This window comes from Coccinella septempunctata, chromosome 9, assembly GCF_907165205.1.
Source record: "Coccinella septempunctata chromosome 9, icCocSept1.1, whole genome shotgun sequence".
Classification (NCBI taxonomy): domain Eukaryota; kingdom Metazoa; phylum Arthropoda; class Insecta; order Coleoptera; family Coccinellidae; genus Coccinella; species Coccinella septempunctata.
In genome coordinates, this window is record NC_058197.1 from 6,366,317 (window position 1) to 6,377,523 (window position 11,207).

Below are 11,207 nucleotides of genomic sequence, written 5' to 3' on the forward strand. Positions count from 1 at the left end.
TTTCGGCGAAAGCATACATCGCGACTTGCGTACGACATATAAGTCAATGTCGTCAGTTTGTTTACCACGAGAACGTGCTTCTAATAAATTCAGAAAAGTTATTAAAATTCATTGCTATTCTATCATCTAAAGTTGAGGAAGATTTGTTTCGCAAACTTCTCGTCACCATACGATTATTCATCTGTTTTCTTCGGTGAAGAAATATTCATCTGCTTTCTTCGGTCATCTGTTTGGACGGAAAATTTGAGGTTGAGCAACCAAAACCAAAGGTGAAGTGCCCTTGGAGCCTTGCGCAACCGGTGGAGTGATCGCCACGAAGCAAGTGCAGAGGAGGTTATCCCCTTTTTCCCTCCTGGAGCCAATTCTGCTACTGAGTTGAGTGGAGGATCACAGGACTTCATACGTCAACGTCGACTTCTGGTTGCCGATCATTTATTGGTGCCGAAGAAACCAGGGAATCTTTAGATATTCAGTCTAATTTCATTCATCTGATTGCTTTCATTTCATATTTCATTGTCGTTATTTCATTCGGAGAAATTAACAGTGCAATTCTTTATTTGTTTTTTTTTGTTATCGCTCATCATCTGTTTGTTATCTTCGCATCGTCTGTTCATTTCAGCGAAGTTTTCGGAATTCATTTAGCTACCGGGGTTGTTCAAGAAGTAAAATGCCGTCGATGGATAAATTGAAGGCTTTGATCAACGAATCCATCGTCAAGCGAGAAAATGCTTTCGCCGCGGCCTCTACTTTATTTAAATTAATTAAAGGGTTGACTAATGAGGCAGATGTGGCCAATATGTGTTTATCTGAGCTCTTTAAGATAGAGAAGGCCTTCAAAGAGGCTGATGAGTTGATTGTTAAACTCAACTCTCAGTTGGAGGAGCCAGAACGGGACGGATCGCCATCGAAATTCGCGGCATTTTTTGAGATTTGCCTGCAGATCCGCGCTGCCCACAGTCAGCTGACTGCGTCTACGTCGGTCGCAAAGACGGGTTCATCCTCCTCTGTTGACCTTCCGATTCCTCGGGTCGAGTTGCCATGTTTTCATGGTAAAATCGAAGAATGGCCCGGCTTCATCGCACTATTCGACGCTCTTGTGCATCAAAGCAACTCCCTGGCGCCTGTTCAAAAATTTCACCTGCTAACGTCTGCTCTCTCAGGTGAAGCGGCTTCTGTCATCTCCGGCTTTGAGCTAAATTCAGTCAATTATCCTCTGGCTTATCAGGCCCTTTACGCTCGGTACCAAAATCCCCGTCGGCTGGCTGACTTGTATGTGAACCAGATACTGGATTCGCGGCCGGCGTCTGTTTCTTCTTTATCCCAGTTGAAACAATTCGCCACCACGCATCAAAATGCCATCAACGCCCTCAAGGCATTGCCCATTCCAGATTTGGCTGATTATCTTCTGTTTTCTCTTGCCTTGCGCAACTTAGACGTACCATCTCGCCAGCTGTTCGAGGGGCAATTATCCTCTGATGACTTTCCTAACCTCACCCAATTGCTCGAATTCACCAATCGACAATTACGAGTGTTGGAAAGCACTTCCATCACTTCGTCCCGTGCGTCTGCGCCAAAGAGGCCGCCTAGACCTCAATCACCAGCGGGGTCAGCGTCTGCTCCTTCATCGTCTGGGCCCTCCTCTGCTGGTCCGTCCTCCCGTCGTCCTGCCTATGCAGGTGTGCGTCCTCCTACATCTTCTGGTTCGTCGTCAGTGTGTGTGTTCTGCTCGGCGAATCACTCAATTCGCCAGTGTCGTGAGTTCAAAGCCATGACCATCCATCAGCGAAGAGCTTTCGTGACTGAGAGGCGATTATGTAGAAATTGCATGTCATCGTTCCACGCCACTGCTGATTGTGGTTCGGATCAGTGCTGTCACACGTGCGGGGGGCGTCACCATACGATTCTTCATCTGGCACCTGTTGGCCCTACGCCCTCTCTTGGTACCCAAACGGAGGAGAAACCAACGAATCAGACTCCCTCTCAACCTTCTGGTTCGTCAGAGCCGCCAGCCCGTGCCTCCACCTCTCGAGGTAGTTCAGTGAGAGGCCGAAGGACTGGCCTGGGGGGGTCTCGCACGCCTCCTAAGGGGTCAAGTTCAGCATCTTCTGGAAGCGGTTCCGAATGACTGCGAATGCGGTCAGCTTGTGGTAACCACTTGTTCCCGTCTTCTCGTCTGTTCTCTTCTTGTCATCTGTTTTCCTCTGTACGGTCTGCCTTGCGTAAGAGTAATAGTCCTGACCACCTTATGCCTACCGCTTGGATCCGCTTAGATAACCAGCGGAATGTTGTATTCGGCCGAGCTCTTCTCGATTCCGGCTGCCAACACACCCTCATCACCCGAGCTTGGGCCACCAAGCTTCGTCTGCGCATTCACCCTGAAGTTGTTCAACTTCGCACCTTAAGTAACGCAGATCGGTTTCGTATCCAAGGGTACGCATACGTTAGCCTCTGTCACCAAGGGGACCCCCCCCATCTCATCATCAAGGCCTACGTCATTGACAGCCCCATAGATCCTCTCCCTGTCCAAGCGTTTAATGGCCGATGGCCCGAGTTTCAGCAATTCAACCTAGCTGACCCACTCTTCTATCTGCCTCGTATCATAGGGATGTTGATTGGATCGGATGTGCTCCCTCATCTTATTCTTCCTGGCACGATGTGCCCATCGTCTGAACTTCCGGGGGCATTGTCTACCACCTTAGGTTGGGTGCTTTATGGGCCCTATGCTCGCCATCGCAAGAAGACTAAACATGTTTCCTTCTCACCTGACACTGTCAACAGTCGCGCTCATCAGGGCTCTCGGCAGCGCGCCTCTCCCTCGTCTTCTGCAGGGTCATCATCTGCTGTACGTTCTCCGTCTTCTTCGCCGCCCAAATCCCCCGTTTCAGTGATCACCTATCAATCTTCCTCTGACAACACTAACTCTGACATAAAATCTCCTGCTGCTGCTGACCTTCAAACCATGGATATGACCCCCTGGCAGCCGTCGGACCAGGAACTTGTCAACATCGTTCGGCGCTTCTGGGAACTTGACAGGGTGCCTGACGTGCTTCCGCTGACCCCAGCCGAGAGGGAGTGTGAGATGATGTACTGCGCTGATGTCACCCGTGACTCCAACGGAAGGTACACTGTCGGTTTGCCCTTGACGTCGTCTAGGCTGGGCACCTCCGTCAACGTGGCAACTAGACAATTTATTCGGCTCGAACATCGTCTGGATAATAACCCTACCCTTCGTGTCGCTTATCATGAGTTCATGCGAGATTATCTCGAGAGTGGCCATATGGAATTGGTCCCTGAGTCTTCTGATTGTCCGCGATATGAGCCATATTATATCCCTCACCATCCCGTACATCGTCCCGATGATCCTCCTGATAAAATTCGTGTAGTCTTCAATGCCTCTTGTGCATCCGCTAATGGCAAATCACTCAACGATCTTCTGCTGACAGGTCCGAAGCTGCAAGCAGACATTTCCACCCTCCTGCTTCGCTTTCGTCTATATCGCTTTGTCTTCACCGCCGACATTAGGCAGATGTACCGACAGATCCTGATACTCCCTGAGCAAAGGGACTATCAACGTATAGTCTGGCGTTTTAGCAAACACGAACCTCTCCAATATTATCGTCTGAACACCGTCACGTATGGAGTTTCTTCTGCTCCCTTCATAGCACTTAGGACCCTTCGACAACTGGCTTCGGATGACGGACCCAAGTTTCCTGCTGCTAGGCAAGTATTGCTGGATGAAATTTATGTTGATGACATCTTGACAGGCTGTTCATCCGAGGCTGAAGCTCTCGAGTTGCGACAGCAAGTGCAGGATCTGCTCAAGGCGGGCGGTTTCGAGCTACGCAAATGGGCTACTAATCATCTTCCTCTGCTAGACGGTGTTCCGGCCGACCATTGTAGAGAATCCTCGTCCACTGACCCCCTTCTTCTCGATCGTGAACCAGGTCTCAAGATTCTGGGGCTTGGGTGGAACCCTTCATCTGATCACTTCTTCTATTCTGTTCGGTCGACTTCAACGGCAATCACCAAGCGAACTGTGCTGAGTCAGATGGCTAAAATCTTCGACCCTCTGGGATGGTTAACTCCTGTTACCTTCTATGCTAAAATCTTCTTCCGTCAGCTCTGCCTACTCCATCTGGAGTGGGACCAACCTCTTTCGAATGAGGTTCAGCGCCCATGGTTGCAATTTCAGTCCCAGCTCCCCACTTTGTCAGAGCTTCACATACCGTAAAACGGGGTTACTTTGAACCACGTGGCTACTTTGAACAAAAAATAAATTTCGTTATATTGACTCATATTGAAATAATCATTAGGTTTAGCGACATCTAGTTTTCACCACTCAATTCCTCACACATTTAAGAATGGTATGGCAACAATGGTATGAAGCTTATTTCTATGAAGTAGGCAATCTCGGCATTTCATTTCTAATCTAAAAAAGTAACGTTCGAAAAGGTGTGCAAACTTCTGTTGCTGCAGCCGTAAGTATTTACACTAAATGTTCACAAAATATATTTGCTACAACAATACATTTTCATAGCAGAGTTATATTGAAACAATTTGAAATATTTCAACTTACTTTTTTTGTATGAATTTTTTATTACAACAATGAGGTTAGACATTGTTTTCGGGGTTACTTTGAACCGTGTTCAATGAAGCCCTAGCACGTGATCAATGAAGCCCCAGTTACGAATTAGCTCTATTATTATCTTGCAGAAAATGGTCTGCTCTTATAAAAGAAAAATTGGAGCAAGAAAATATGCCAACTTTACACCAGAAGCCTTAGAGAAAGCTCTAAGTGAAATAAAATCAAAAAAGAAGTCTTTGCGTGAAGCGTCCAGAACATATGGAATCTCATTAGGGACGCTTAGTCATAAACTGCGCGGAAAGCATGTAAACAATATTGGCCAGATCCTGGGGGAGTGGGGTTTTCCTTTCATTTTTTATTATGTTAGAATTCTGTTGTTGATAATAAAATACCTCGTTTTATGTAAATTGTGTATTCCTGTTGAATAAATTTTTTTTTCTTCCGCAAACAAGAAGTTTCTAGTTTTGAAGTGTTCAAAGAAACCTTATCTGTGGAGTTACATTGAAATTTCATGGTTTCATTATATGCTTTCAAAGTAACCCCGACTGCGGGGTTACTTTGAAAAGCCACAAATTAATTAAAAAAAATGTTATTGATCGTTTTGAGATCTCATTTTTTTGTCATTAGAAAGGTAGAACTGACGCCCGTAACATATATTTTTTTGGAATTTTTCATTCACTGCCTTACTGGAGATATATAGATTCAAAACAAAAAACCGTTCAAAGTAACCCCATTTTACGGTACCACGATTCATCCCTGACGTTTCTTCTTCTACGCATCGGTTGGTTGGCTTCTGTGATGCTTCTGAATCAGGCTACGCTGCGGTCGTTTATCTCCGCACTTTTGCATCGTCTGGTCACTGCCAGGTGTCTCTTCTAGCGGCCAAATCAAAAATTGCTCCTTGCAAGGCTATAACTCTACCTCGTTTGGAGCTGTGCGGTGCTCATCTTCTCGCAAAGCTTATGCATCACCTGTCCACTCGCGTGTTGCAGCATCTCGGCGCTGAGTGCATGGCCTTCTGTGACTCTTCTGTGGCCTTGTCGTGGATCCGCGGCGAGAGTCACAGGTGGAAGACATTTGTCGGCAATCGGGTTGCTGAAATCCAAGATCTCATTCCCTCTGACTGCTGGAGACATGTAGTGTCTGAGGACAACCCAGCTGATTGTGCCTCTCGAGGATTGATGCCTGCAGACATTCATCATCACCCATTGTGGTGGCGGGGTCCTCACTGGTTGTCTTTCGACTCATCCTTATGGCCCTTTTCCTCTGTTGATTCATCTCAAACTGATCGAGTAGACGAAGAAGCCAAGCCGATCTCCGCTTTGATGTTAGCGGCTATCTTCGATGAACCCACCATGATTGACCGCTTTTCCTCGTATCTTCGACTCAAGCGGGTCACCGCCTTTTGTCGAAGATTCATAATGAATACTCGTGGTACATCATTCCCTCGGTCAGGTTTTCTTTCCTCTGTTGAGCTCCAGGAGGCGGAAGCCTGCTTAATACGTCTGGTCCAATCTGTTTATTTCGCCGAGGAGTTGTCTGAGCTTCGAAAGCCATCTTCTCGTCTTCGGCTCATCATGAAGCTTCACCTTTTTTGTGACGAGCATGGACTTATTCGTGTTGGAGGCCGCCTGTCAGCGGCCTTGTTGCCGTATAGACACAAACACCCTGTTCTTCTGCCAAAGAATAGCCATCTCACTCATCTGATTATCGATGATGCCCATTATCGTCTCCTGCACGCCGGCGCTTTAGCTACTCATTCATATATTCGTCGCCGGTACTGGATTCTGGACGGACGTAATGTAGTACGCAATCGACTGCGCAGGTGCAATCGATGCTTCTCGTGCAAACCTCGTCCCCTGGTACAACCAATGGGCAATCTGCCCCCGGAGCGACTATCCTCTGCTATGGCCTTTCTTACCACTGGTGTCGACTACGCCGGACCCTTTTACGTCACGAGTGCCCGACTACGTGGGGCTGTCAGCACGAAGGCATACCTGGTTGTTTTCATCTGCTTCACCACCAAGGCAGTTCACCTAGAATTGGCATCTGAGCTGTCCACTCCAGCGTTCATCGCTGCTTATCGGCGGTTCGTTGCGCGAGTTATATTTATTAAGGCAGGAAAAGCGTTTTTAAAAAGCTATATTTCGTACAATACGTTTATACAGTGAAAGTTATGTCAGAACTGATTCAATGATAATAAAATTATAATTTATAACCTCGGTACACTTTCTTAGTTCTTGGAAAATGAGACGATGCTGAGATTGCACTTCCTGCGATCTTCCAACGAAGTTCATCGTTCTCGGATATATAACTCCTCCATCCTCAGAAAGGTGCCTACGTAGTGAAGAATGGAACTGCTCTAGCTTGGGATTCTTCTCTCTCTGGTTGATTTCGTGGAACTGCTCGTGGTTGGAATTCTTCTGTTTCTGTTTGATTTCTTGGAACCCAGGATCTTAGCCACAACTTAATTTTCCTCGATCCAAAATAGGAGATAATTATGAAAAATAGCAAATAAATGATAATTATCAGGACTTCATGCAATGATTTGGTACTTTTTTGCTTTTCCATTAAGGGTTGAATTTCCTCTTGTTTCTTCTTCAATTTGTGTATTTGGTCCAATGAAAAATCTTCTAGTTTTATTTTGAATGCAGTTAGGGTTGTTGCATTCAACTCGGCAGCAATTTGAGGAAGGTACATTGGTTCTCCCTCCAAGATTTCCTTGTCGTTGTAGAATTTTTCTTGAGAGTTTTCGAAATGACATCCTTTTGGTACATTTAGCAGGAAGTTTCCCTTCAATGTGCTGACGTCGGTTCTTCTGCATACTGTGCGAATTTTCATCCCAGTTGGAGCTAACATGATGAATCTTCCATTACCAATCTTCTGGACAACGTTCTTGCTAGTTTCCACAGGGTGATTTTGGCAGGAACCAGTGGATTTTTGGAGTTGCAGTAGCTGGAACAGGCAATCTTCTACTTCTGACCCATTATTGAGTTTGTCGTCTTCGCAGTAATATAGTGGGTGTAAATCAATACAAGGCGAAGAGGCGTATTGATACCATTTTTCATTGCTTGTCAGATAGGTATTTTTGGGAATAATAATAGTGTTGTTTATAGTTGGGATTGAAAATAGATGGTAATGAGAAAAAGATTCGGGGTGTACAATAGGAAAATGAAGAACGAAAACAATTCTGAATTCAACGAAATATGCATCTACATTTATCAATTCATAAAATCTGTGATATTCTCTCTCGTCGACGAATATCAGATTACTTGAGCCATATAAATTTTTTGTTTTATTGATAATTGAATATAATTCGGAAAATTTAATAATGCTATGATGCAATATTCCGAGTCTGGAAAAACTAATGGCATTTTCAATTTCATCGATTAATTCTATAATAATATTGATAGATATTCCGATTTGGTCCATGAAATTTTTAATCTGAATATACATATAAAAGTTATCACTTAATTGATTAAATTTTCCTGAAATTCCTTCAAGTTGGGAAGCAATTGTTTTTTGATTATTTCTGAGGACAGAAATAGTTTTATTGAAATTTTCGATTACTTCACCGGTTAATGAAATACCTGCATTTAAATTGAACATAATATCCTTCTGATTATTTTGAAGTTCTTTTAATGCCGATTCATAATGCAATGCGTCATTTGCATCTAAATTACCAGTAATACTTTTTATTATGGTTCCCAATCCATCAATAATTCCTCTTTTTGATCTTCCCATTGGTATCAAACTTTTCAATTTTTGTTTTGCTGAGCTTAATTGATATTCATAAAACTTTTTATGATTTTCCAATTCTGTACGAAACACGGAGCTTGAAGTATTTAAAATAGTACTAGATACTGTCTTATAATGAAATTCTAAATATCTTAACTGTGTGGAGATGGGTTGAAGATCATAGTAATGTATGAAACTGTGAAATTTGCTTCTAACTTTCGCTTTCCCTAGGAGAATTGGAAGGACTCCCGGATTGTCCTTCAGGTTTATTATTTGAATGTCCTGTGCTGTCACCAGAATCATTAGGATTAGCCTGAAAAAGTTTCTTAGATTTAGTTTTAGGTTTTTTGAGGTTTTGTTTGTGCAAAATTTTCTTATCACTATCTATCTTAATTTTCTGATTACGTAGTACTTTCTCTTTTGAAAATTTTGGAGAAAGCTTATTTCTCATGTTGGATTTAATTTTTCTGTACGCGATAGTACCAGGTTTATACGTTAAAGGATCATGTCTATTTTGATTCTGCTTTTCTATGATGTTCTGCTTCCTCTCCCCCATCAGTTCATTCAGTCTTTTGTAAATTTCTCTAGTTTTTTGTTTATGGTTCTCTACATAGTTATTAATAATGGCTTTGTTTACATCTATATTGAGGGGATCCTTACTATTCAAATGGCCGTTAATTATGTCAATAGGTTTCTGCTTCGTCAAGGAATGAATAGAATTATTATATCCAAATATTGCGTAGGGCATTAAGTCTTCAATATTTGATGAATCATTGTTTTTACTTTTTAAAATTCTCAAATGTTCTAATATAGTAGAATGAAATCTTTCGATGATACCATTGGATTGTGAATTATTTACTGTGATATAATGAGGAGAAATTTGGTGTAGTTCAAGAAATTCAGATACAATACTATTTTTGAACTCTGTTCCATTATCCATCACTACTGTTGACGGTGAACCGTGATGCGTCATGAAAATTACCAGAGATTTTACTATTTCTATAGCTGTAAGAGAAATTAATGGATATGCTTGGGCGTATTTCGAAAAGGCATCCACAATTGTAAGAAATTTCTTGTTTTGTGCTTGAAAAGTGTCAACGTGCACAATTTCGAAGGGTTTACATGGCGTGGGTGTAAGCATTAATTTTTGATTTGGAGGGTCTCTATCATATTTATTAATTTGACATAATTCGCAATTATTAATATATTCCGTTACATCATTTTGGATACCAGGCCAATAATATGTTCTCTTTACTCTAGAAACAGTTTCAGAAATTCCTCTGTGGTTTGTTTTTCCCTCATGCATATTTTTAACAATTCTTACCTGCTCGTCTTTTTCTTCCACATCTTCTAAGATTTCATTGCACTTCAATAATTTGAAAGCGGATTGTTTAAATGTTTTCCTGAGAATTTCGCATATTTCTTCATAATAGTTATCTTTTGTGAAATACAAAGCGTAAAGAATATTAGGTCTTAAGTATGTTTTGAAAAAGTCAATAATTTCCTTTTTTAAATCGTTAGTAGATATTTGAACAAAAATTCTTTGTTTGCTCGAAAAAATTCTTTTTATTCTAACCTCCGCCGGGGAATGAAAAACAAATTCAAAAACTATTTGATTGTCAAAAATATTTAAAATTTTCTCAGAAATGGGGACTTCTTGAATTGGATTTTCGTGATTGGAATGTATAGTATTACCATCCGATTCATACTGATTTTCAATATTCTTGGAACTGATTAAATCGTCTTGAGATAAGTAATAAATGTTAATATTTATGGTGGAATTTGCAAAAATATAGTTGATCATGCTGAATATTTTTCTCCATTCTAGTCCATCCAAACCACACGAAATTTTTGGTAATGCTAAGGATTTAACATTGTCTTTTTGACACAATTCTTTGAGATTGGAAAGTGATTCGAATACTGCTTCATATCGTGGTTTATGGTAATAAAATTCCTTAGTTATTAAGTAATAAATTTTTCTTTTGTTGTGCGAAATTTTAGCCACTTCTCCAGTTCTTTTATTCTGAGATTTGAGTTCTTGAACTTTACCGAATTTTTCTTTGAAATCAAGTGCAATACCTTTATTCATATAAAAATCTTCAGATACACAATGAGCAAGGGAGTCGGATTCCGGAGCATCAAATAAATTGCCAATTTTTTCTGTCACAGTTGAACAATAATATATTTCATTTTCATTAAAAAGCTTCTCAAATTTCTCGAATGATATTTCCTCAACGTCTGCTTCTTCCAAATTAACAATCATTGACTCGTTATCGTTATTCGTATTTTTCTCGGAAAATTCTTTATTAAATTTCTCCATATAATCGAAAAAATCTTTGTTGTGAATCTCGACTCTCGATAGAGCATCTGCATTTGTGTTAGAACTACCTTTTTTGTAAACAATTTCGAAGTCAAATTCCTCGAGTTTTAATCTCCATCTTAAAAGCTTACTATTAGGCTCCTTAAGTGACATAAGCCATTGTAATGGTTTATGATCTGTTACGATTTTAAATTTTCTGCCAAAAATGTAAGGTCTAAAGTATTTAGTTGCCCAAACGATAGAGAGTAATTCCTTTTCAATTGTACTGTAATTTTGCTCATTATCGTTGAGAGTTCTTGATGCATATGCGACAGGCTTATCGTTACCAATTTTTCCTTGTGATAGGACTGCACCAATGGCAAAATTACTAGCGTCTGTAGTTATAATGAATTCTTTTGAAAAATCCGGATATTGAAGAATAGGTTCGTTCATTAATAAATTTTTACAGTATTCAAAACAGTTGATAAACGATGTGGTGTGCTCGATTTTTGCACCTTTTTTTAAACAGGCTGTTAAAGGTTTGGTAATTCTCGCGAAGTCACGGATAAATTTTCTATAATATCC

The 11,207-nt window shown here is 41.3% G+C and overlaps 2 protein-coding genes across 2 annotated transcripts; both read left to right on the top strand.

Moving 5' to 3' along the window:
• The first annotated feature begins 667 nt into the window (after positions 1 to 667).
• LOC123321048 lies at positions 668 to 2,125 on the top strand. The gene has a single exon (XM_044908554.1). It carries the CDS (start codon positions 668 to 670, stop codon positions 2,123 to 2,125), a length of 1,458 nt encoding a protein of 485 aa, XP_044764489.1.
• Positions 2,126 to 2,653: 528 nt separating this feature from the next.
• On the top strand, positions 2,654 to 4,231 carry LOC123321049. The gene has a single exon (XM_044908555.1). It carries the CDS (start codon positions 2,654 to 2,656, stop codon positions 4,229 to 4,231), a length of 1,578 nt encoding a protein of 525 aa, XP_044764490.1.
• Positions 4,232 to 11,207: the final 6,976 nt, after the last annotated feature.

Bases quoted from the DNA above. Each gene is read 5' to 3' on its own strand.
- LOC123321049 (XM_044908555.1), top strand. From the start codon at position 2,654: ATGTGCCCATCGTCTGAACTTCCGGGGGCATTGTCTACCACCTTAGGT.
- LOC123321048 (XM_044908554.1), top strand. From the start codon at position 668: ATGCCGTCGATGGATAAATTGAAGGCTTTGATCAACGAATCCATCGTC.